This window comes from Microtus ochrogaster, unplaced genomic scaffold (genome assembly GCF_000317375.1).
Source record: "Microtus ochrogaster isolate Prairie Vole_2 unplaced genomic scaffold, MicOch1.0 UNK22, whole genome shotgun sequence".
NCBI lineage: Eukaryota > Metazoa > Chordata > Mammalia > Rodentia > Cricetidae > Microtus > Microtus ochrogaster.
The window spans coordinates 129540-157341 of NW_004949120.1; the positions used below are offsets into that span (position 1 = coordinate 129540).

The window sequence follows — 27802 nt, forward strand, 5'->3', positions numbered from 1 at the left end:
AATAATTTACTTACCTGCAACATGCTGACTATTTCAACTTTGTTGAAGAAAATAAAAGATGTAAGAGTAGAAAGAAAATTCTCTTCAAAAACAGAAGGTGTAGGCAAAATGATGTCCTGAATGTACTGTACCCTGTAAGTCTGATGTATTTTTTGCCTTAGTTCCGAGTCTGTTATTGGTATAACTTCCTTAAACTTTGCAGTTTTGGTCAGGAATTCTCTATGCCTTTTTGGCTGGGCCAAAGCAGGGTCATATTCAAGGCATCCCACGACATCCATGATACACTCATCAGAAAACATTACCTCAAAAAGAGTTGCCTTATTTAGGAATAAGATTCCTCTAATAATCTCATACAGATGGTGTAAGCCTTCAGTGTTTTCTAGGTCCTCACAAGCTTGGAACAGCTGCAGTAGTTTTTTGATATAGCCTTCATTTTCCAAGGCCAGAGCCAGCTTTTCCCTACGGATAGGTGAGGAAAGAACTGAGGTAACTAAGTCAGCAATCTCTTCAAGTTTACTGAGTTCACATGTGGGCAGGTCAATTAGATGACTAGTTTCTGGCATTTCTTCAAATCGTTCTTCTTCTGATTCATCAATGAGGTCCTGTGTGACTTCTACTGATGGGTCCTTACCTTGAACCTAAAAACACCCAAGTACAGCTGGTTATCTTAAAATACAAAATAGTTTAACACTCTGGAAATCAAATCACTGACCATTGAATTTATGTAAAAGTACCGTGAACACCGAGCACAGCGGCTCACCTGTAATCTCAGTGCTTGAGAGGTGGAGGCAAGAATCAGGAAATTCAAGGCCAGTCTAGTTAAGAAATGACATTCTCAGGACTGGGCAGTGGCTCAGTTGGTAAAGCACTTGCCATACAAGCCTGAGGACCTCATCTCCTCAACCGGAGCTCCAGAAACCAACAAATGCAGGACATGGTGGTGGGCACACTTGTTCGTAATCCCACTGTGGGGGAGAAGACAAGTGAAGAGGAGAAATAACAACAGAGGCAAAGGAATGACCAGATGACTATGGAGTAAGGGAAATCCAATGATACGTGCCTCAAAGGAATGACCAGATGACTATGGAGTAAGGGAAATCCAATGATACGTGCCTCAAAGGCTAAGAGCAAGAAATACTGGCTCGATTATACCAGATGCCTGAACAGATAGTGACTCTTATTTTTTAGTTAAACAACATTGGCACTGTTGACTCAACTCTTACGTATTAAATTTTGCAATACTGATCACTGTATGTTGGGAAATTACACTGCAGCCTCCTGAGGATGTAACGCCAAATGAAAATGACTGGCCTGGGTAAGACTTAGATCTGCTAAGCACTGGCTAGTTTCTTTTGTTTCTTTCTTTCTTGAGACAGAACAGGGTTTCTCTCTGTAGTCCTAGCTGCTCTGGAACTTCTTTGTAGAGCAGGCTAGTATCGAATTCACAGAGATCCACTTGCCTCTTCTTTCTCGGTGCTGGAATTAAAGGTATATGTTACTACTTTCAACCTAGCAATATTTATTTCTTTGTCTTTCCTGTCTTTTTTTGGAGACAGGGTCTCATTGTTTAGCTCTGGCTTGTCCTGTAACTCACTTTCTAGAACAAGATGACCTTGAATTTAGAGATTTACCTGCCTCAGACTTCTGGGATGAAAGGCATGTACCACCAAAACTGCCTTGGGTAATTTCTACATTAAATAGCTGCTTTTTTGGTTGTTGTTTGCTTTTGTTTTCATATCATTCTGTGTTTGTCACAGAGCAACAACATGGAGGTCAGAGGACAACATGAAAAAGTGAGTTACGCTTAGACTGAAATTAGGAACAGCTCTGAGCAGTTACTGTGAGGTACAAACTGCAGTAAATCACAGAGGAAGAGCTGGAGAGATGGCTCAGAGGTTAAGAGCACTGACTGTTCTTCCAGAGGTTCTGAGTTCAATTCCCAGCAACCACATGCTGGCTCACAACTATCTGTTATAAGATCTGGTGCCCTCTTCTGGCCTGAAGGGACACATGCAATAATACATAATTAATAAATAAATCTTTAAAATAAAATGCTGCTAGTTTAAAAAATATTTTTAAAAAAAATCATGGAGGAAATAGTAATGGAATTGCTATAAAACAAACAAAATCCCAAAATTTTATAGAACAGTGTAGTTGTTTCTTTCTATTTATTTTATAATTATAATTAATGGGTGTGGGCAGTACCTGGTGTGTCTGTGGAGGTCAAAGAATAGCTCTGTGGAGTTGATTCCCTGCTTTCACTGTGGGTTCTGGGATCAAACTTAGGTCGTTACACTTACAGAGTAATTACCATCTCACTGGCTTGTGTTTTAACATGTCTACCTTATACTGGTCATTCATAGTAACTCTACTGTTTTGTCATTGCAAGTACTATACTAAGTGTAGATGCTTAGTCAAATATGATCATTGAAAAATTTGCTTTACAGGGCTGGAGAGATGGCTCAGTGGTTAAGAGTACTGGCTGCTCTTCCAGAGAATGCAGGTTTGATTTCCACATGATGTCTCATAACTATCTAGAATTATGGTCTCAGGGATCCAACAACCTCTTCTGGTCTCCCATGGCACCATATGCCCATAATGCACTGACACACATGTAGGCAACATCAATACACATAAAACCATAAAAAATAATTGTTTTACTTTTTCCTTGTGAGGACTTACTGTGTATGGCAGAGGATAACTTGTCTAAGTTAATTCTTTCCTTCTACCACATGTTCTAGGGGAATCAAACTTAGGTTGTCAACTTCGTGGCAAGCACCTTTACCCCCAATCATCTCACCAGCACTCTGGTCATCAAATATGATCACTTCGGTGGAAGAGCATTTTGACCGAGGTATTGACCTACCCAAAGAAAGGTTTGGCCAATGCCCAGTTCCTGAGGGGCAACACCTATACACCTACAATCCTATATCTTAAAGAGGGGATCTAGGCCTATGCATTATCCTATGCTAACAATGTAGTTTATGGTGGTTGCTTGGATTAGGAGCCATCCTTGCTTGACCTCTGGAGAAGCTAGAATCTAGGGTCAGCCCACCTCATGTGATTCATCTCTAATAAAAACCCTGGCCACAAATACTTGGGTAGCTGCTCTGGTTGACAGTAGTTAATGTGCGCCACACACTGGAGCTGAGAGAACTAAGTGCTGTCTGTATGACTATCGGAAGAGAGGCTTGGAAACTCAAGTACAGAATTCACCTTCGTCTTTATCCCCATTTGCTATCCCCCATTTTCTTTTAATCTGTATGTGCTACTATAGTAATAAATTGTAACTAGATACAAAACAGCTTCGCTGAGTTAACTTGAATCTTTTCAATCAACTACTGTACCTAAAAGTTGTCTTGTATACCTTCAGAACTATCTGAATAAAAACAGTTAAGACAATTTTAGTAAAATTCTAGGATAGGGTCAGCAAAATAGTTCAGCAGGTAAAGGAACTTGCTGCTGAACCTGTTGACCTGAGTTTGATCTCTGGTACTTAGAGGATGAATGGAGAAAACAGACCCCTGCCAAGCTGTGCTCCTCCACACATGCTCTGTGCCCATACAATACACAAATGCACAAGTAAATAAACATAACACTTTGAAAACAATTCTAGGACAAGTACATGAAGTTTCAGACACACATGTATATTCCAAACTGTATATTAAAGAGTAAGGGCTGAGGTAATAAACAGGTATAATCTAATCTTATTTTTTAAAAGATTTATTTATTATATATACAACGTTATCCCTGTATTTCTGCCTGCAGGCCAGAAGAGGGCACCAGAGCTCATTTAAGGATGATTGTGAGCCACCATGTAGTGGCTGGGAATTGAACTCAGAACCTCTGGAAGAGCAGTCAAAGCTCTTAACCTCTGAGCCACTTCTCTGGCAGTGTAATATGTTATTTACTGAAAAATATTACTATGCACAGCTATGTTGTAACAGATAGATAAATAAAGAAGGTGTTACTCTTTCCGAATTTTTGAAATTTATCATTTAAGTTACAGCTTCATAAAATGTCTCTGTATTCTCTTATCCTTATAATGTAGTGATTTTAATATTTTTATACTTCATGTGTTTTTACTTAGGTAAGTTTCACTTCATACACTGAAGTGTAAATTAAGACCAGAATAGCAAATTACTGAAAATACATTAAAGGCAAACAATTCAGATTGGTGTGGGAGTTTCTTCTGTCTATGTGTTACTATCACTAGTTGAATAAAGAAACTGCCTTGGCCTTTTGATAGGGCAGCACTTAGGTAGGCAGAATAGACAGAACTGAATGCTGGAAAGAAGGGCGGACGAGAATGACCATGGAGCTGCCAGAATCAGACATGCTGAATCTTTCCCAGTAAACCACGACCTCGTGGTGATACACAGATTAAGAGAAATGGGTTAAATTAAGATGTAAGAATTAGCCAATAAGAAGCTAGAGATAATGAGCCAGGCAGTGTTTAAATGAATTCAGTTTCTGTGTGATTATTTCGGGTGTATGCTAGCTGGGAGGCCGGGACAAACAAGGGGCTGCTGCTCTCCATACAACATTTACAGAGATTTTAGAATGTTAAAAATACAACTGGTTTTTATGGGAATGCACAAGAAACAACATAAAAAGTATTTGCAGGTTTAAAGACAGGAAAACCAGAAAGGCAAAATAATAGCATAACAATTTCAATTTTATTCCATGTACATTTTGCATGAATACATGAAATACTTTATACTGGAATTTTTATATTTCATAGTTATGCTATTTAATAATGTATATTAATAATGCTCACTAAGAAAATAACATGTAAAAGAAAGTGTCCATTTCCAGCTAAAAATTTACTGACCCAGAGCTACATAGGGAATAGGAAGATTCATTTAAATTTTTCCTTGTGTTTCTGAGATAGGGCCTCATATGTTCTTGGCTAGTCTCAAATTCATTCACACACACACACACGTATACATACCTTTTATCTAGACACATATACATATGTATATGTATCTCTACATATAGACTGATATACACATGTATGTATATATATCAACACACACATCTGGGATGACCACAAACTCTTGATCCTTTGGTTCTAAACGCTAGGAAAATGGGTTTGCATCAATATGCCTGGCTACAGTTTCTTGAAGTATGTGGCACAAAATAAAAACAGTCAAACAAAAAAATGATTATGATCAGATTTAGAAAAGCAATTTAAAAATTTTAAGAATCACCAAAAGGACCTGGGTTTAGTAGTTCATGCAATAATCCCAGTAAACTGAGGCTTGGAAACTGAGGCATGAGGATCACTGGGTTTAAGGTCAACCTGGCAATTGAGTGAGACTTTTTAACAAACAGAATCATAGAGAAAAGCTCAAGTGAGAGAGAATGATAATAGCCAAACAATAAAATCAACCTATTAGACATAAAGATCTGTACTAGGCAGTCATTGAAACAGATCTGTCACTAAAAACAAAAAGACACAATCAATTTAAAATTGTAATTTTCAAGTATCACAATCATAAAAAGTCTAAGAAGTTAAAAAAAAGAGTGGTGCAATGTGGCATCATGGGAAAATGGACATCAAAAAACTGCTGAGGTCTGAACAGAGCGTGAGTTTTAGTTAATAATACTTAACACAAGTTTACTAATTGCAACTAATATTCTATATTAACATGAGATGCTAAATCTTGCTGCATTACATGCAGTTGAGTGCAGGAGTTGTCTGGAGGGAGTTTTACAGGAACTCTGCACCACTTAGCACATTCCCCAGGCCCCGATCCCCATTCTGAGACACGTCTCATATGGCTTAGGATGGCCTCAAACTTACTATGAAGCTGACGATGACTTTAGATTTCTGATCCTCTTGCTTTTACTTCCCGATTGTTGGGATTATAGGTGCTCGCCACCATGCTTGGCTTAACCAAGCTGCAGCTGAACCCAGGGCCTCCTGTATGTTAGGGAAGCACTTTACCAACTGAGTCACATTCACAGTCTTGTTCACATTTAAAAAAAGAGAAATCTAAACATGGTAATATTGTTGCCCCTAATTTAAAGTGGACTAATCAGTTACAACAAATAAAAATCTGTCTAAGACTGAGGATGCAAGTCAGTAGCAGAGCACTTCGTTTTTTTCAAGACAGGGTTTCTCTGTGTAGCCCTGGCTTTCTTGGAGCTCACTTTGTAAACCAGGCTGGCTTCAAATTCAGAGACCTGCATGCCTCTGCCTCCCTAGTGCTGGGATTAAAGACGGCAGAGCATTTATTTAGTATGAATTAGGACCTAGGTCAGATTACCAGCACCTGGAAAATACACACACAAAAATCATGCTAGAGTATTAAAATCTCAGCTTATTACCTTCCCATAGTTTAATACATACTTCTAAAGTGAAAAGAAAAAACAAGTAATGTGTACAATCATATCTATAAATATTTATATATAAAAAACTTACTTGACAAATTTTTTCCCAGATCTCATCACAGCCAGCTTTTTCTTGAAAACTTAGAGCCAGATCATAATTTTCAGCTTCTGACCAAACAATTAATGTATCCTGTTTATAAAAAAAAAAGGTTTCTCATTACCATACTAGAAAAGATGTATCAATGAAACATAAACAAAATTTAAGAACTGGCAGCTAAAACACATTTAAGCGACCGCGGACATCCTAAAGTATTCTGTTTCACCTTTAAAGTTTTGTACTATACTCTCAATGGAAGAGAAACTTTGGTATCAAAATGACACTGAGCAATTTAAATAAGCTAGAATAGGTAAGTAGGCTCTAGCTAACACTTCTTGACGAAGACTATAGATATTCCAACCATCTACTTTCTGCAGTCCAGATAGTCAGCCATTCCATTCATCAACAACCTACATGCCGACCCTTTCTGTTTAAGCGGTAGTCAAATGATTAAAAGCATGCAAATACCTTCAAACAAATTTAGGTTTAACCCTATTTTGGCACATATAGACTTATTTTCATTTTGTGTGTGAATGTTAGCATGTGTGGTGCTTTGAATGGTAAATGTGCCCCCACAGCCTCTGCATTAGAATACTTAGTGTCCAGATGGTGGTATCTGGGAAAGCTTAGGGAGTATGGCCTATCTGGCATTAGAGGTGGGCTTTGAGAGTTCCAACATTTGCACCATTTCTAGTTTGTTCCTCTGTTCCCTGTTTGTGGTTCAAGATGTAGGCCCTGAGCTGTCAGCTGCTCCTGTTATCACGCCTGTCTACTGCCGTGTTTGGCTAACATAGATAAGAATAATGGGTTAATATAAGTTATAAGAGTTAACAAGAGGCCTGAGCTAATGGGCTCAGAAATGCTGACTTTCTCTGTGTGATTTCTTTGGGGCTTAATGGCTGCGGGAAACGGGCGGGACAGAAACCCCAACAAGCTGGCCCTCATGTTACAGAATGATGCCCACGTGGATAACTGCATCCATAGACAGCCTGAGAAAGCTTGGGAAAGAATAGAGTAAAGCATGTTTTCTTGGTAGCAACAATTTCTCAGATCTGCTCTGCTTGGTAGAGGCAAGCAATCACTCTCATTTAAGAGAGGCTTCCTGACTCAGCTTTAGCTGCGAAACCTTGCAGCTCTTTTAAGGGGTCCTGCTACTAAACACTTAAATGGTGTTGATGAAAAGCTGACTGCATGCTTTTCAGTTTTTAGTCATAGCAAGAAAAAAGCTGCGCCGTTTTAAAATGCTGCCTTTTGGGGCCATCCTGCCAGGGCAAACTCCGACTCTTTCAAGCAGGCGGTCCTGACTTCGGAGCTTTTGAGTGTTAACACTGTTGCAGCTTGCTTGCTGGCAAGGACCCTAAAACACCATAGAGTTGTGGCAATAAACATGGCTATAGCCGGCACCTCCGCCATGAGGCTGGAATCTCATAAAGCTAAGGAGTGGGCTGGATCCAGCCATCAAAGCAATGGCTTTAATCCTACCCATATTGCTTGGTAAATTAAAGACTCATGTGGTCAGGAAAAGAGAGATATACAGTAAAGAGAGATTCAAAGACAAAACCTCTAAATGGTTTATAGTGTGTTAAAAATATATGCAGGCTAAAGTCCTTAAAAATAAAAAAGAGAGTAGTTGGGTGTAGTGATACACACCTCTAATCCCAACACTTGGGAGGCAGAGGCAGATTGACCTCTGTGACTTCAAGGTGTGGTAGCACACAACTTTAATCCCAATGCCTGGGAGGCAGAGACAGACAGACCTCTGTGAATTCAAAATATGATGGTGGACACCTTTAATCCCAGCACTTGGAAGGCAGAGGCAAGTATCTCTGTAAATTCAAGGACAGCCTGGTCTACAGAGTTATTCCGGGACAAAGAACCTGTCTCAAAAAGTCAAAAAATAAAAATAAAAGAAATAGAAGTTAAAGTAAAGCCACATAAAGATGGAAAATACGCAGAAAATCTTGATACTGTATGCTATTATGCTCTCTTTGAATTGTTTTAATGCTGAGGAAGGAGCAACAGCTGCTAAAAGTTATTTGCTTATAAATGCTGATGAATTAATCCAAGATAGGCATCTTGAAAATACCTTGATTTCAATATTGAAGTCAAAAGGTATGTTACTTTGGAGAAGAGATTTTGCTTTCGTTTCCACAGGAAATGAAAGACTGTGGATTCATTCTGAATTAAGAAAAATCAGGTTCGATCAAGGAAGACCACCTGAGAAATCTCCAGTAGGAACAGATGGCCCAGATGTCTTAGTTCTACATCCAGAACAGATTTAAGACTGCTGCCTGAGATGATCAAGACTCACAGGATACTCCAGTCACGAGTTGATCATAACTCTAAATTTTCTTTAGGTCCCCATAATATTATCAGTGCCCCGAATCAGCAGGAAGTAGCCTGGAATACTACACCCACATTCCCTAAAAATGGAGTATGGATATTTTTCTTTGTTTTGTTTTTAAAAAAAAGACCCATATCTATCACCATGCACAAAACTCAAGCCCAAATGGATCAAAGACCTCAACAAGAAGCCAGCCACACTGAACCTCAAAGAAGAGTAAGTGAGAAGTACACTTGAACGCATTGGCCTAGGAGACCACTTCCTAAATATAACCCCAGCAGCACAGACACTGGGAGAAACAATAAATGGGACCTCCTGAAACTGAAAAGCTTCTGTAAAGCAAAGGACACGGTCAACAAGATAAAAACAACAGCCTACAGAATGGGAAAAGATCTTCTCCAAACCACATCAGACACAGAGAGATCTGATCTCCAAAATATACAAAAAACTCAAGAAATTGGTCATCAATAATCCAATAAAAAATGGAGTACAGACCTAAACAGAGAACTTCAACAGAGGAATCTAAAATGGCTGAAAGACACTTAAGGAAATGTTCAACATCCTTAGTCATCAGAGAAATGCAAATCAAAACAACTCTGAAATTCCATCTTATACCTGTAAGAACGGCCAAGATCAAAAACACTGATGACAACTTATGTTGGAGAGGTTGTAGGATAAAGGGAACACTCCTGCATTGCTGGTGGGAGTGCAAGCTGGTACAGCCCCTTTGGATGTCAGTGTGGTGATTTCTCAGAAAATTAGAAACAACCTTCCTCAAGACCCAGTAGTATAACTTTTGGGTGTATATCCTAAGGATGCTCAATCATGCCACGAGGACATGTGCCCAACTGTGTTCATGGCAGCATTGTTTGTCATAGCCAGGACACGGAAACAACCTAAATGCCCCTCGACCAAAGAATGGATAAGGAAAATTTGGTTCATTTACATAATGGAGTACTACACAGCAGAAAAAAATGACATCTTGAATTTTAAAGGCAAATGGATGGAGCTAGAAAACATCGTTTCGAGTGAAGTAACCCAGACACAGACAGTTTTCACATGTATTCACTCATTCAGTGGTTTTTACACATAAAGCAAAGAAAACTAGCCCACAAATTACAATCCCAAAGAACCTAGACAACAATGAGGACACTAAGAGATACATATATAGATCTAATCTACATGGGAAGTAGAAAAAGACAAGATCTCCTAAGTAAATTTAGAAGCATGGGGATCTTGGGAGAGGGTTGAAGAAAAGGGGAGGGTAGGGAGAGGAGCAGAGAAAAATGTAGAGCTCAATTAAAAAAAATGTTAATTAAAAAAGAAGGAATGGGTTAAATTAAGATGTAAGAGCTAGCTAGAAATATGCTTAAGTTATTGGCCAAACAATATTGCAAATATAGCTTGCGTGTGATTATTTCAGGTCTGGGTGGCCGAAAATGGACAAGCAGCTTCCACCTACATAGTATGAATTCTAATTGTTCTAATTGTTAATAATAAAAACTCAAAGTCAGTTGTTAGGGAGTGAAAGCTAAAGGAAGAAGAGTGGCCAGCCACTAGAGTTCTTACCAATGCTCAGACAAAAGGGTTGATCCTGCTCTCAGAATGCGTCCTCAGACTGCACTGAGCTCCTGCCTCCTCCGGCCTTATATTCCTCTCTGAGTGATAACTCCTGTCTCCAACTGCTTAATGCTGGGATTAAAGGCTCCTGATCCCAAGTGCCAGGATCACCTTTGTGTAAGCAGTTTCTCTTTTAGGATGGATTAATTTCATGTAGCCAGGTGGCTTTAAAAAAACAGAAATCTGCCTGCCTCTGTCTCCTGAGTCCTGGGATTAAAGGTGTGTGCCACCATTGCCTGGCCTCTAGTGGCTTAGCTTTGTTCTGATCTTCAGACAAGCTTTATTTGTTAAAACACAAACAAAATATCATAACAGAGTTTGAAAATAAAAAGAACACTAGAAAACTTAATGTTATACTCACAGCTTCTGCAAGAGGAATAAGGAGCTTTAGAAGAAGCTTGAGCTATACTTGATAAAGGGAAGGGTAATACCATCTTAGTTACTTTCCTATTGCTGTGAAAAGACTTCATGACCAAGGCAATTTATAAAAGCAAGTATTTAATTTGGCACTCACAGTCCCATAGAACAGCAGAATTTACGGTCACCATGGGGGGTGAGAGGAGCATGGCAGGAGGCAAGTAGGCAGTGTTGGAGGAGTAGCTAAAAGCTTACATCTGATCCATAAGCGTGACACAGAAAGAAAGAAAGAAAAACTATAATGAGGCAGGCTTTTGAAATCAAACATTCAGCTGGGCGGTGGTGGTACATGCCTTTAATCTCAGTACTTGGGAGGCAGAGGAAGGTGGATCTCTGTGAGTTCTAGGCCAGCCTGGTCTACAGAGTGAGTTCCAGGACAGTCAGGACTGTTTCACAGTCCTGTCTGGAAAAGCAAAACAAAACACTCCAAATCACAAAACACACCAAACATTCCAATTTATGAACCTATAAGGGTTATTCTCATCAAACCACTATAGGTGCCCCGGCAAGATCTTACCAGTTAAATTTCTAACTTGTAAAAGAGATTACAAGGCAGTTTTCTGTTGTTGACTTAGTCTTATGAACAACAACAACAACAAACAAAAGCTTCTACAAATATGATTCTAGGAGGTCAAAGTCCATTTCAAGTTGATGGCTGAATTTGGTAGTATCATGTACATGATACTGGCTTTAGTGTCATGAAAGACATAAGACTAAATGGAGCCACAGAATCTTCTGCAGCTTCAGAGAGCTACAGAGTGTGGTAGGGGATTTCCTCATGGAACCTGAGGGCATTGTATGAAACTGTGGAAGTGAAGGCCTAGTTGTGTTAGAGATCTTCAAATGCTGAAGGTGTTAGAAATATGGAAAGTTAAACAGAGTAAAGCCAGTCCAAGGGAGAGGCAGGGAGGAACACTTGAAGACCGTTTGGAATTTGCCCTCTTGGGTTTCTTTGCTTTGGTTCAGTATTTTCTCAGTATGTTCTCCCACCCCCTATAAATCTATGTCATTACACTTGAAAATAAGTAACTTGCTTTTTGATTTTAACATGCAATTGCAGTTAAGATATTGCTTTGAATCTCAGAAGAGACTTTGAACTTTTAAAGAGTGTTAAGATTGTAAAAAAAAAAAAACAAAAAAAAAAAAACCAAAAAACTAGGGATTTTTAAAAAATAATTTATTCCACTTTATGTGTGAAGGTGCCAGATCTCTTGGAAATGGAATTACAAACAGTTGTGAGCTGCCATGTGGGTGCTGGGAATTGAACGTGGGTCCTCTGGAAGTGCAGCCAGTGCTCTTAACCACTGAGTCATCTCTCTAGCCCCAATACTAGGAACTTCTAAGTTGGACTAAATGCATTTTGCATTATGGTATGGCCAAGAGACTTAATGGGCATCAGGGAGCAGAATGTGGTGGTAAGTCCCTCATACTCTCTGGCATTTGATTATTTGATCCTGTTGGTGCTGTATGGAGAAGCTTGGGAAGTGTGGTCCATCGGCAGTTTTCACAAAGAATAACCTAAGATTTATTCTTCATAAAGCATCCTCAATTGTGCCCCTAATTTTAAACGGTTAGGTTTTCAAACAATGCAATTAAAAACTAAGGTTTAGATTTTAATCAACACACACAAACATTAAATTTACTATGCAATAATCTAACAAAATGAACAGGGATACGAAGTAAATTTTCATTTTAAAAACAGGTTTTTGTTGACTGAGGTTTCTGTCCTACCAGGTCACAGTCATTCACTCCTAAAGAAATACTGGTTGGCCTATTAGCTCAGGCTTATTCTTATATCTTAACCCATAATTCTTGTGTTAGCCACGTGGCTTGGTACCTTTTACCAGCGAGGCATCTGCTTCCTCTACATCTGAGTGACTACTGCAGACTGGGCTTTCCTCTCCCAAGAATTCTCCTGTTTTCATCATCCTGCCTCTACTTCCTGCCTAGCTACTGAGCAATCAGCATTTTATTAAAAATAATGCAGATGACAGGATATAAGATCATTGTCCCATAGCACTTCTGGTGTAGGAGGGTCTTCTTTCTATATGTTGCTTTCAATTGGTCAAATAAAGAAACTGCCTAGGCCTTTTGATAGGGCAGAACTTAGATAGGCGGGAAAAAGAGAACTGGATTTTGGGAGGAAGAAGGCAGTGTGGCAGATGCCATGGCTCTCCTCTCTGAGATGGACGCCGGTTAGACTCATGCCGGTAAGCCACAGTCAAGTGGCGATATAGATTATTAGAAATGGGTTAGATCAATATGTGAGAGTTAGCCAATAAGGGGCTGGAGATAATAGGCCAGGCAGTGTTTAATTAATACAATTTCCGTGTGGTTATTTTGGGTATAAACTAGCCGGGTGGCAGGGACAGAGCCCACTGTACCTCATTACTACACACTTCCTCCCAACTTTTTTTTTTTAAATAGGAACTCTGAATCTAATATCCTTTGTTTAGCTTTTTGTCTAGACCATTATCTATAACATCTTGTAACCAACACACTCAACAAAGATAAATATCCATAATTCATTATTTGGAAATGCAGGTATAGTTTTCCAGGCTACTTCCTACTGATTGGGGACACTGATAATCTTACAGGGACCTAAAGAAAATTTAAAATTATGGTCAAGTACTGACTGGAAATTTTTGTAAGGCTTGATCATGTCAACTAGCAGCACTGAAAGTGTTCTGGGTGTAGAATTCAGAGGAATCTCCAACAGAGGTCCTCTGAAACCCTGGATCATCTGGGCCACCCTCTTTCTTTTTATGGACTTTATCCCTTTTCTTTTCTCTCCCACACCTACATATATTTTTTTTAAACACACTGTAAACCATTTGGAGGTTTTCTTTGTCTTTGAATCTATCTTTAATTTATTAAATACATTGTATTTAATGCATTTACATTGGGTCCTCAGGAAGAGCACCAAGTGTTTTTAACTGCTAAATCCCATCCCCAACAAAATATATTTAATAATCATTCTTTGATTAGTACTTACAAATATTATGACTTGATATTAAATATAAAACTCAGTAGTTGAACACTTGTTAGCATAAGTAAGGCCCTGAGTTTGATACTCAGCACTGAAAAGCAAAAATTTACCAATATATAAGCTCTAACATAAATCAAAAATGCCCTCTGATATATCTAGTCCTCAATTTCAACTTTGTGTGAGATGCCAAAAGTTGGGGTCATGTCTTCCTTAATTGTCCTCCTCGTTTTTAGAAGGGTGTCTTGCTCAATCTGCCTAGCTGATTTAAAGAATGGCTGGCCAGCAAGCTCTAGGGACTTTCCTGTCTCTACCTTTCTAGCACTGGGATTAGAGGTGTGTACCTCTATGGCTGGCTTTTTCATCTTAACCCATTTGAAGATCGCTTCATTAAGAGTAGTCTCCAAAACATGAATTATATGCCTTAATTCACTAATATCTTATATGCAAGAAGCTACTGTAAGCAGAGTATGGTGGTATACACCTTTAATCTCAGCACTTTGGGAAGGCAGAGGCAGGCGGATTTCTGTGACTTTGAGGACAGCAAAGCCTATATAATGAGTTCTAGGCCAACTCGAGCTGCATAGTGAAACCCTGTCTCAAAGCAACAATTACTTCATACGACACACACAAAAGAAGCAAAAGGATTATATAAAGATGAAATAAGCAAAATGTTTAATGTTTGAATGGTTAACCATTTAATATTAACAGTATTTTTAGAACTACTTAGAGCATAGTAAACCTGAAAAAGGTAGTAGAAAATTATTAATATTTTTCAAGATAGCATTTCTCTGTGTAGTCCTGAAACGAACTCTGTAAGACCAGACTGGCTTTGAACTCACAGAGATCTGCTTGCCTCTGTGCCATTATCACCCTGCTAAAATATTTTTGAATACCTAAAAATTTTGTGGAGTCTTCACTTCTTGTCAGAGCAGCATAGTTTCCATTTTGTCACACCGCTGACTGCTAACAAGAGGGGTCTAAATAAATGTCAGTTTGACCATTATTTTCATTTCTATTGTTTTCAATTGTTTCACTTGATTTATTTTATTACGGTTGGGTAGCTAGGCAACAGTAACTAAAGGTATGAGCAAAACACTTCTTACAGAAATGTTACTTTTTACTCAGGAGACAACATAGATTTTAGGACTTAACAATTTGACTTACTAGATATCAACTAGAAACTATTATCTCCTTTTGAGAAAACCAATATAAAGGCAGGTTTCTTTTAAAATCCTCCTGTAGGCAAGAGAGGTAGCTCAGTGATTACCCGAGCTTGGCGCCCAGAACCTAAGTTGGGCAGCTCACAATCACCTGCAACTCCAACTCCAGAGGGATCCAATACTTCTGGTCTCTGACCACCTGCACACGACCCTGCCCAACTAAAAATAAATAAATCTTTAACTCCTCATGCTTCATACAACAGATTCTATTTTGGATTACCACAACTGCAGAATAAAATCCAAACTGGTTATGTAAGGTATCTAAGGCCCAAATCATTTTGACTCTGGCTTCTAAAAGTATGTGCAGGTAAAACAACAAAATCTGAATTAAAGTAATTAAGTGCCTTATACCATTAATTTCTTTCCTTTTCTTGGTATTTATTTATTTATTTATTTACTTACTTACTTATTTATTTATTTATTGAGAGACAGGGATCTCACTGTGTGGCTCTGGATGGCCTGAAACTCAGTATGTAGACCAGGCTGACCCCAAGAAACCTCTGTATTTTACTTGCCTTTGCATCCCAAGTGCGGAAAGTAAAGTTGTGGGCTGCCATAATCCACACAATTTTTTTTTATACACTCAGTACTCTATTCTCCACATAACTAACTTTAAAGCCCAACATTTTAAATTGGATTGAACTATCATGATTATTTCAACTAAGGCAACTACAACTGGGCCTGCTGGCAAATCCCTGTAATCACAGTTACTGAGGAGTATGAGGCAAGCTAAGGTCTGCCTGGGCTACACAATGAGTTGCAGGTCAGTCCAGACCACTTAGCCTCTGTCCCAAAGCTAAAAGCTAAAAATGGGTTTGAGATGTCATTCAAAGGTAAAGATTCTGCCTAGCATGTATGAGGCTTAATCACCTCAAAGAGACAAGAAAAACACCTGACTCAGGGTACAACTGAGTAGCACAGCACTTGCTTAGCCTGTGTGAGACCCCAACTTGGTTCCTCAGCACTGCAAAAATTATTACAGCCTTTTTCTTCTTATTTATTATCAGGACCTAACCCTTCATCAGCTCTTTCAACTCTACCCTCAAAACCCACTTAGGGAAACTCTCCTTTCATGCATTTTGTCTAGTTTGTCCTGAGCCACTTCTCTTGACTTCTTTAAATGGATTAATCAAGGCCATCTACTCAGTGGAACAGATGGTGCTAATCTTTGTACATAAAAGTCAAAACCTTTAAGACTTTAAAAGAAAAAAAAAACTTTTAGGAGTTAGAGAGATGTTACTCTGGCTGCTCTTCCAGACAGCCAGGGTTCAATTTCAAGCACCTACATGGCAGCTTACAACCACGGTTAAGTACAGACCCAGGGGATCTGACGCCCTCTTCTGGCCTCTGAGGATGTGCATACACATACATGCAGGCAAAATACTCATGATCATAAAATAAATAAATAACTTATGATCTTCTATCTTTCAACATCTCCACAACCCTTTAATTCAACTGCCTGCTTGGACTAAGAGTGAGCCCATAACCAAATATTCTTCCATTTACTGCTTTTCACCAACACCCACAGACTGATATGCTATATTTTGGATGGTAGATATGCTATATTTTGGATGGTGCCATTCTTTTGTTAGTTTGTTTCAGGAAGAGTACAAGAGACAGCCCATTATCACATTTGGAGGAGCTGCAGGGGCCACTACATCTGAAGTGCAGCGGTAAGCCTCCCCTGGGCAAACTACCTTTGTGATCATGGTATTGCCCCTGCCAGGTAATTTAAAAACTCTACCAAGGACTGGGAAGTAGGTCCGTGGCAAAGTGCTTACTTAGCATGTGCTAGGTGCAGGATTTGACATCCCACTCAACACACACAAACAGAACCAAAGCCAGGACACTTCTTCAAAATTTTTCAAACTTAATTTAAAAAACAAAACCCTCAAGAAGATTAGGACCAGCCTACAAACAACAAGTCTATTAAGTACTGGGTCAACAAATAAATGTGGACTGTTCAACAAAGCTCACTTAGGCTTTGTTCTTCATTTCTATCTACTAAGGGGGTGGTCCCTTGCTGAAGCTAAAAATTCACTTTATAATCCTTAGATGAGAATCTGCGTTACTAACTCAAACCCAACCACTAGTTACAGATGTTTAATATTTAGACTTTATTTCACTTGCTTTAAAGCCTAAGTTAAACAAAATCAAACAAAACCCAGAATATCATACAGAATGTTGTTGGGCTTATGAAAGGAAGAGTACACTGACACACGTCTGTTTACATATGCACCACTAGAAGATGATGAACTTTAAGAAAATGAGAAGGTCACTGGCATGGTGGTTTTAATCCCAGCACTTGGGTTAATTGTCCACCATGTTCTCTAGCAGCTCCTTGAAAACATACCAGAGTTCTTCAAGTCTCTTTACCGGACTTTAATTTCTTGTATCACAATTATTACAAAAAGTTTTCCCACCCGAAGCGTTTTTGTTCTACCATGCTCTTCTCATCTATTATTCATGTTTCTGTCGTCATACAGGTTTCCTTAAACACAGTATCACTTTCATCATTTTAGGTCTCCAGTAAGAATTCATAACGGCTCACTTTTGTTTGGTACACCAAACTCTCAAGTGAAAAAAAAATGTCTGCAATTCAAGCAGGTGTATATTGATTTCAGCAACTACCACCATTACCAAGATGAATTCTTCTTACAGATGCCTGCCTCTTATACTTTCTCCTGTCTAATTTTCTAGCGCCCACACCTGTGGAATACAAGTTTGCTGTTTACAATATTTCGTGTTGTAATATACCTGTTTTACATTCTCATCCATAACCTTTCTGTACCTCAGCTGCCTCCACAGGAAATGCTTTCATGCATTTTCAGTGAGGTCTAGGCAGAAAAAAAAATTCATTAGTTATTTTATTATTCTATTGTTTCACTGAGGTAAGGACTGATCTTTTGGACTCATGAGCACACAACTATGTTATATATGCTAAGCTATATCCCTATGATTTTGACTTTTGATTTAGCCAAGATCAGTAGGGTTAATTTTAAGTAACTTAAAAATCTGAAACACGTATCAGACAATTTGTTTCATGCTGTATTGCATAATCATTTTCTTTCTAATGTGTCAACTTACACATTCAAGTGTATTAAGAAAATACATCTTCCCACTTCTCCCTTTTCAGTACGAGATATGATAGGGAAGTACTTTGAATCACTGACACTCAGCAGTACTTACTCCAACACATTTTAAGTAAGCCAATCAATCTAATACTTGCTTTTGAGAAAGAGAAACCCATGTATGCTGAGCAAACAATTAAGCAGTTGGATAATTCTAGGACTGTGAATATTAAATAATTATCTCTTAATTTGCTCAACATATTTTAATACATCAAAATATTCTATAAATAAGCCATTTGCTTATGTTTTTAATTAAAAGCCCATCGATGAATAATATTTTAACTTTAATTTTGGAAAAACCTAGTTAAATAATAATTAGAATAATCTATTTAAAAATCTCATATGTTGACAAATCTAGATAATGTGATAATTCTTATAAACATAAAAATAATGATGTATTCACAATTTCAATTTGTGCAACTTGGTAAAAAATGCAAACTGAGCAAGACTTTGGTTAAAATAGGAAGAAACTGCATAGATTACATAGAAAATTTACTATAACTTCAAATGGCTCTATGATTTCCACTAGAAGGTCCTCCCAATTTAAAAAAGATTAAAGAAAATAAAACAGGTGACTCCATTTACAGGTTTTCATTCCTATATTCACAATGCTTTTTCCATATTTATCTCATTGCCAAAGAATTCTCTTGTAAATCTTAGTGTGTGTGTGTGTGTGTGTGGTGTGTGTGTGTGTGTGTGTGTGTGTGTGTGTGTGTGTGTGAGAAAATGTCATAAATATGCAGGCCGGAACTATATTACTTAAATGTGACTGGTTACAGAAAACATTTTCATGTGCTATAAAATCTTTCAAATGTATTTTTCTGCGATGCTTTCCATATTTAACTGTATAAAAAAAATCCAATTTGTCTGGAACTAGTTTTCTAGATAGTAACATTTACATGAAAGTATGCTTCAAAATTCTTAAGTTTTTAAAGAACCAGTCTATATTTTCTTATGTGCCGGAGGACTGATTTACTAATAAGCCTCTGCACATACAATAGGATCTTTTCAATATTAACAGCAGGTAAAAGATCACTTACACAAGTCAAGAATTGTTATAACAACTAAATGTGTAAGGACCTGCTTATGCCTTATGAGCCAGTTATGAGCAAATGTCCTTATCATTTTATATTCATGTAGGTAGGAGAAAGATGACAAAATATTAATATCTCCCCACAAACAAGCAAAAACCCAGAACTAGCTATCTTACAAAACTCAAAACACAGAGTAACTAATTATCTGCCTAATCAAGTCTGAAATAAATTTAAATGTCCTCATACATATCTAAGATACAGAGAAACATTCAAATGTTCAAGACAAAAGATTCATATAAAAATTATCTAAGAGATAATATATAAAAATTATCTAAGAGAAAGAAAAGCTACTAGCTGAATGCTAAAATATTTCAAGGAACTAAGAATGTACTGCAAGTACAAAGCAATTACATACATTAAAAATTTTCCTATTAACAACGTTTATAATGGATGTAATTTTATTTCTTACGTGAAATGTTTATAGCATCCAAATTTCCATAGACCTTAAAGAAAGGTAGATTTGATGCTATAATTATAAACCTAAAATAATTTCTCTCTTCCCTACAAAATCTGTCATCGTGATTTTACATACCTCCTTTAAAAGCACACACACACGAGGAAATAATCCAAATGTCTCATAGGTATATATCATACATCAGCATAATACAGCACTTTAAAAAGCTACCTACAATAACACAAATAAATCTTCAAAAAAGTGTGAAAATACAAATTTAAGAATATGTAAAAGTATGGTATCAATAGCATAAAAGTTTAAAACACACAAGAGACATGCAGGAAAGGTATAAAAGCATCTACAGAAAGAATACACGTAATTTTAGTAGAGGTACCATGGGGAATAAAGAATGGATAAAAAGGGATAGACACAAAAGAGATTTTTAACCTCTACCCATGTTAAATATTACAAAAAATTAAAAAGGATATAGTATGTTAATATTAGTAAACTGATGGTGTTATAACAGAGCCCACTATATTATTCTCTACAATATTCAATTTTGATAGTATTTCACAATAAAAATGAAAACATTCACAGATAAAGGATGACTCAAATCTGTCATCCTCATGTTAAATTAGAAATACTAAAACAGATTTCCTTTTCCAAAGAGACAATAATATTGAGAAAATGTTACATAATTAACAATATGTGTATTTATAGAGTATCAATTATCAGTTGATTAGATCAAAAATATGCATACAATTTAAAGCAGAACTTAAATGCCACATAAAAATCCCTCAATAAGGCCCTTTCCTTGGTCAAAGGATCCAATTTCACACCAAGCAGGCTTTCATTGCTTTAAAAGTATCCCTCTAATTTTGTTGTTTTTCTATATTGCCCTGCCTGTCCTGAAACTTGCTTTGTAGACCAGGCCATACTTGAATTCACAGAGATCCACCTGCCTCTGCCTCCTAAGTGGTGGGATTAAACATATGCACCACCATTGTTGAATTTCTTTCTTAATGGTAGTAACTGAACAGTCTGAATCTTCTTTTAAGTCATTTCTTTCAAATGTGACTCAGAATAAATGGTTTAGTGCAGAGCATATAGGAGAGACCTGGCTTACTGTAAACAAAAACAAAAAAACCCACTGTTTTCTAATACAAACAGTGGCTCGATTAAAAAAAAAAGACAATATAAACCGCCAATATAAAAATCACTTTTCAGTTTGAAACTCTACCAACCTGAAAGGTAAATACATATGGCTTCTAACTTTAGTTACCAACTGTTTTTCTGGTCTGGAAAGTATTCCCATCTTTGTCAGATTAATACTTCTGGATGACAAACACAGTTTTTTAAATTAAAGCTTGGTTAACTACTTACCTGTTGTTTCTGATATGCAGTGTTTGGATTTATCTTTGACTCCAAGAGTAGAGATCCTGAAAGAGTTAAAAAAAAAAAAAAAAAACATGTAAGTCTCAAACTATAAAGCCTTCTTCAATAACACACATTTTACAAATGTTTCAAGTTTCTTCACACGCTGAAGAGCTGAAGCTACAAAGTGTATTTTAATACAATTTTCTCTCCAGATCTAGGCTACATATTTAGCTTACAATCTTTCATCCTATCTCCAAATGTCTTTAGAGGGAAATATTTACGTGAAACCAATATTCAGACTAAGAGAAAACTAAAATAAAACTTTTAGGGTCTAACTGTCCATTTGAAGATTAACTTTAACAAAAGCTGTTTCACTGTATTTCCTGTCTATCAAAACAAATTACGAGGGCCCTGGAGAGACTTACCACACAAATTACACTTACCCTGTTCCTATGACAATGAGTAACAACAACAAAACCCCCCACATAAAATTCCCTTGACTGTTAATAAAAGGTACTCTACATTAGTACAACACTGCCAAAAATAAATCTAAGACTGTTAGTCTTCTATTACCTACATATATCAGTTACTCCAATTGCGCAGTTCTTTGAGTACAGGTAGTAGCTGTTGTAATTATAATTATGGCTGTCAGCTTTTAATATTAAAATGCTTTCTATGAATTCTGCAATTAACAAATACAATCTCCGAGTCTGCTTTAGTTTTCTAACTTATTGAGACTGTGGAACCTATCTCCCCCCCACCCCCTTCTCTATAAAGGCAACCTGGAGGGATCAAAAAGTAAAACCGTAGGTGCTCGTGTTTACATCGTGGCAACGGTCTATAATAACTCCAAGAAAGAGTCCGTTTTTTCCCTAAGGCACTCAGAAGAGTTTTACTAACCCCTTTATACTGGACATACATAACGGACCAGACTGTACCCAAAGCGGGTACGGGGTATCTCTCGGGTTAGGTTCCTATCTGGTCTCCTACCGACTTCCCACTCTTCACATTCTAAACCTCAATAACCAGGCAGGGATTGGAGCGGAAGGAGTCAAATCCTTAATAGGGATGGAGGCGGAGGAACTGGGAGTCCACGTCTGACGGCGAGTGAACCCAGGCCCAGTAGTTTGTTTTTATCGTTGAGAAGGGCAGGCTCAAGCCCCATGCCATGCGCTGTCCCCCCGCGCCCGGACTTCACACCCCAGCTTGTGCCGCAACCGAAGGCACGCTCCTCTCTTCCCGCGTTCCAATCCCCTTACCGTCGGACTCGGCACGGACCAGCAGCGACATCCCCTTGAGCTCCTCGACGTAAGTGGAGGAGACGTGCCCGGTGCCCCGGTCGTCCCATTGCCGGTCTTCGTTCAGGGTGTAGACCTTCACCCGCCGCCGTGTATCCGACATGGTGGCTGCTGGGCCCCCGGCTCCAGCCGCCGCCTCCTCGCTCACCTCGCCGGTGGCCCTCACTCCTGTGAGCCGGCAGCGGCAGCGGTGGCGGCGGCGGCTCTGGAGAGGCCCGAGTTCACCATGGTTCCAAAGGTCTAGCCGCGAAAAGGGGTGACAAGAGCCATCGGGAGCCCGCCGCCCGTGCTCTCCGGTCCCCTCCCTTCACCCCTGCGCACGACCACCGTCTCTTCCCTTTGCTCTCCGGCTACCGCCGCCCGCCGCGGGAACTACTACAAATCCGCCATCTTGTAACCCGACTCTCTCAGCCTTTCTCTTCCTCTTCCAGCAGGGTTGCACGGGCTGCCCTAGCAGGGGCTACGGCGGCCGACGTGCTCAGCGCACAGCACCTCTACGCGGAACACACTTCCGGAGAGCCAAACCTGGCGCTCTCGCGAGGAGGACGCACTGGGGGCGCAGGCCCGGGAGGGACTTCCTGCTCTTCCGGCCCGCCTCCTGGGCGGGGAGATCTCGCGAGGTTTTCTGCCTTCTCCAGTGGAAGGTGCCTGCAGCCGTGGTGTTGCTGAATTCTTCTTGGGGATTTGCGGGACGCATGGCGGGTACGTTCTGCCTGGGAGGTGCTCCCTGGCCACCGTGAGCAGCAGGCGACTGTAAGGTTCTACGGAAGCGTTGCCGGTTTCCTGTGGCCCGTCCAGGCGTTCTGCCTGCCGGTAGCCTCGTAGTGCGGGCCATCGGTCTACGCCTGAAAAAGGTGGCGGACGGCCCGCCCCTCGGAGACCTCGGCCCGGCGGGCTGAAGACGGGTTCGCGCGGGACGCTCGCGGCTCGTCCTGTCTGTCTAGCCGCCAGTCGGTTTACGATACGGTCCTTCAGCTCGGCCTGCTCTTGTCTCTAATCTGAAAAGCATGGGGATAAGTGCACATGGTGACCCCGCGGTGCATTTCGGGAGTTGTAATTACCACTACACTTGCCCGAGTGTGCTTATGTTTGTTGAGATTGGTTAGACGTGAACACAGTATGCTGAAAGGTGGAGCTTGTGTACAGTAGGCGCTTGATTAAAAAATAGTTTCAAAACCTGGTGTATAATTGCTTTTCTCTGACTCTGTAGGCTGGCGTCCTGCTACCTGCCTGTGATGAGTTCACTTGGAAACACTGAGACAGGAGGATCTGAGCGGTGCAGGCCAGCCTATGATTTATAGCGGGGTATTGCCTTTGACAAAAGGACTTGAATTGTTATCCAAATGTGCTGGACATTGCTATGATTGATATGTACGAAGTGTACTCTGAGCCAGGGAAAATATAATTGGTTTTAGAAAGGCCACAGAAAGAACATAGGCCATTTTTAGCCCAGTGTTAGAGGACACTCCTGGGTTATTTCTAACATCTGCCCATTGTCCACTCCTCAGGAGAACAGGCCTTTGCAAGAGCACTGGGCAGATCCTGGAAGCCCATTTAGCTTTGTGACGGGGAATTTTCTGTAGAGAGTGATTTTGGCTCCGTTAATAACTTTGAACTTAACAGATGTAGGGGCGGAAGGCTAGAGCAGACATCTACAGTGCAGGGCCCCAATCGTGCTCGTCTGAAAGCACCTCACCATCACCACACCTTCCCTCAGATCCTCTCCAAAAAGTTCTAGCCCATCCGAGCCCCCGTGTCCTGTTTTTATAAGTAATACCTCTATACATTTAAAAATAAAAAAGAGAAACTTTTGCAGTGCAAGGTCTCTCCTGCTATTCAGTTTTGTTTTTTTTTTTTTCAGGAAACACTGACTGTATCATTCCTCGTTAAAACCCTCCCACCTTTCTGTGTATGTTGCTAAAATGGGGCCCATTTCTTGTGTGTGGCCTATATAGTTACACACTTGTTTTAATGCTACTATCACCATCTTGAATTACTAAATTTTTGAACATTTTTCTTTTCCATTAGGTTTCATGGTGTATCTTAAAGATAGTTTATCATATACAAGTGTGTATGTGTGTCTCTAGGTGACTTGAAAGATTGATTCAAGGACTCATATCAATACCAAATTCTGTGTATCCTAAGTCCCTTATATAAAATGGCATATGTTTTGCTTATTACCTATCGTCTCTTGCAGAATAATTTATATCATCTCTGGATAATAATGCCTATTATAATACCAGTGTTACTCAAATGCTTGTTATATTGGATTTAGAGAATGAATAATAGACAAAAGAACATGTTTAGCACAAAGACTTTTTAAGGTTTATCACAGTGTTATACACACAGGAATGCCTGCATGCCAGAGGATGACACCAGATCTCATTAGTGTTCAGATAGTGCCACTCCTTATGAGACTGTGAGGTTTTCATTTTTCATTCAAATCTATCCAGCTGCTTGGGTTTTAGTTAATTCCAGATATGGTCATCATCACAGGTAATACATAACTAAGAAAAGAAGTAGTAAGATTAGATTTGGGAAAACCTGAAGCCTTAAAATGTGGATGAGAGCCCCCTAGGGATTTTGGAAGTACAGATACCTCTGGACCCTCAGACCTTGTAGAAACAGCTCACAAATCCTTGTGAAAGCAAGCACTCCCTCCCTCTTCAAAGTCCTTTACTATATTTGCCCTGATTTTCTCTTTTGAGCTGTCTTCACCGCAAGGTTTAAATCTTAACACAATCTTGAGAGGCAGAGATATTTGAGCTACGTTGCAAGAAACCTTTGCTAGAGTGTCTACCAACTTTTTATTAATTACTAACTATATTGTTTCCAAAGGAAACAGTGCATCATACTGTAAAACGATAGTCATAAAATGCAGGTTTTCTTTTTGTTTGGTATATGTTGCCAGGGACTGAATTTAGAGTCTATTAACATTCTCCAGTTGAGAAGGGCAGGGACACAAGATTCACCACCAGGGTGGGAATGTCTTTAGAAGTAGCTTCCTGTCTGTTGCCCATTGCTCTTGTATACAACCCCAATGAATTCACTTGCTGATCAGCTTGATTTGGTTGGAATACTTGGTTAGGTGACCCTTCTCTCTGCGTTAGATAGATTCCCCAGAAGCGATACAACAGTCTCCAACTGCTTCCTACAACAGCCACCTGTTAGTTGATGGCTTTACTCATACCTAGCAAATTTTCCACCGATATCAGAACCTATTACCTTTACAACCCTCAAGCTAAAGTTGGCAGTGGAGCTGTTTCTTCCTCTTCAACCCTATATTCATTCTATCCACCCATGAGACTTAAACACTGCTTTTTCTTTTTTTAATCCCCGACACTCAACGTCTTTATAGTCTCTTTCCCATTTCTACTGTCTGCCTTTCCTATTATCAAGTTTCATGAGAAAGCATTTGTCAAAGCCTGTTAAACTCCTTGTGATTCTGTTTATTCCTCAGAAATAACTAAGCATGTTTGCCTGATTAAATGTTTTGAAAATATCTGCTCTTTCCACTTGTTATATATATGTATTTTAAACAAATTTTATTACATTTATATACTTGGCATTGGTCCTTAAGTACTATGGTGCATGTCTGGAGGTCAGAGAACCACTTGAGGGAACTGCTTCTCTTCACCATGTGGGTCATCAGATGTTATAGATGGTTGTGAGCCACCATATGGTTACTGATAATTGAACTTCTGGAAGAGCAGTCAGTGCTCTTAACCTCTGAATCATCTCTCCAGGCCTTGACTATATTCTTAATACAAAGCAAAAGACAAAACTATGTGAAACTGACTTATAAAATGAAAGTTTATTTTGTCTTCACATCTCCTTCTATTTCATTCAGGTCTCTTTAAATATTATCTATTCAGAGAAGTTGTTCTGGATCATTTCATTTCAAACAATAACTTCTTATCACTTGTCCTGGCTGTGTGATTTTTATTTTATTTATTTATTTATTTTTTGTCAACTTTATACAAGCCAGGATTATCTGGGGAAAGGGAGCCTCAAACAAGAAAATGCTTCCATCTGATTGGCCAATTGTCAAGGCTATGGGGGCATTTTACTGATTAATGCTTGATGTGCCGGGGCCTAGTTCACTGGGGTAGTTGGTCCTAGATGGCATAAGAGAGCAGGCGGGGCTACTGGGCGGTGGTGGCGCACACCTTTACAGCCTGGTCTACAGAGAAACCCTGTCTTGATACCCCCCCCCCCCCACCAAAATATATATATATTGGGGGCAAGCCAGTAAAAGTATTCCTCATAACCTGTTTTACTTTCTTCCCTTAGCTTTCCTCAGCAGATTGTGATCTGGGCAGTGTAAGCCAAATAAATCTTTCCCTCCCCAAGCTGATCTTGTTCATAGTCTACACTGCAGCAGTAGGACAGATGACTCCAACTCCTCTATTACAGTACCTGCTTCTTTGTCAGATGTTACATCCTTGCTTACTGCCGGTTTTCTCGAGCAGAAGTGAACACGAGCTTCGGCTGTTGGCGGACATCCCCTGTCCATGCCTAGTGCTCAGTCCATAGCAGCTGCTGAGTGAATGTGACACTTGGCTGAGCCCAACAGAGGGCGGCGCATGTTCACGCTTCTATCTTAGATCCAGAAATTTAAAATGTTTTGGAAGGGAAAGAAAATAGTCACATAAAAACCATAATTTAAGCAAGTCAGATGGCTGAGCAAGGAAAGGTACAATGATTATTGTGAAGTCTGATGCCCTGAGTTTGTCTCCTGGAACCCACACAGTGTGAGTGAACCAACATCCTACAAGTTGTCCAGATCCCCACACACATACAATGGCTTCTAAGTGCACAAAACAAATATATATATATATAAATTTGAACACTAATTCATGGTATGTCAAAAAAAGGTCATAAAAGATCAATTTGCAAATAGCAGTATTCAGGTACTATAAATTAGTCTTTGGCATATGATAGGCTCAGATTAAAAACTTAATTACAGGGCCTGGTGGTGGTGGTGCACACATTTAATCCCAGCGCTCAGGAGGCAGGCACGGGTGGATCTGAGTTCAAGGCCTGCCTGGTCTACCAAGCAAGTTCCAGGACACCCTTGGCGACACAGAGAAATGCTGCCTCCCAAAAAAGCAAAAACAAAAGTATCATTAGAAATTATGAAAAACGACCATGATTTGAATAAAGATGAAGGGAAGTCTGGCTCGAATGGTAGGCTGCTGGTTTATGCAGAAATGAGGGTGCTTCTGCTGTTGGCATTAGTGAGCTGTCCATTTAAATTCTGTGGTACCCCTCTTGAGTTCCAAGAACTGGCTTCATTTTTTCCCAAATTATTAGCAGTTTACAGTCCCTTTGAAAAAAAAAATAAGGGCAAATTTAAGAAAACTAAATTATAATTATGAAATCCAAACAATAAGGGTTACTGTCCCTTAAACTAAGGGTTATAGCACTTGGTTACTTTGACAAATACAGAATAACAGTATATCCAAAACAGAAATCAAAT

General features: G+C 39.3%; 2 protein-coding genes and 1 pseudogene across 4 annotated transcripts in view; all 3 read right to left on the bottom strand.

Moving 5' to 3' along the window:
* Ppp4r3b (protein phosphatase 4 regulatory subunit 3B) overlaps positions 1-22717 on the bottom strand; it is a 57701-nt gene extending 34984 nt beyond the window's left edge. The window contains exons 1-4 of one of the 3 annotated variants that reach the window (XM_005367719.3): positions 22282-22717; positions 21029-21084; positions 6431-6529; positions 15-638 (exon numbers count right to left, since the gene is read on the bottom strand). In XM_005367719.3, coding sequence (XP_005367776.1) covers positions 15-638; positions 6431-6529; positions 21029-21084; positions 22282-22423 — 921 coding nt within the window. In that variant the 5' untranslated portion in view covers positions 22424-22717. Of the gene's footprint in view, positions 1-14; positions 639-6430; positions 6530-17783; positions 17852-21028; positions 21085-22281 lie in introns of those variants that run through there. The other 2 variants (XM_026789564.1, XM_026789565.1) reach the window with 2 other exon arrangements.
* On the bottom strand, positions 16634-16760 carry LOC113458418 (annotated as a pseudogene).
* A 3576-nt stretch (positions 22718-26293) lies between the features above and the next one.
* Pnpt1 (polyribonucleotide nucleotidyltransferase 1) overlaps positions 26294-27802 on the bottom strand; it is a 40330-nt gene continuing 38821 nt past the window's right edge. The window contains exon 29 of the mRNA XM_005367721.3: positions 26294-27649. The gene's annotated coding sequence lies outside the window, so the exon portion shown is untranslated. The remainder of the gene's footprint in view (positions 27650-27802) is intronic.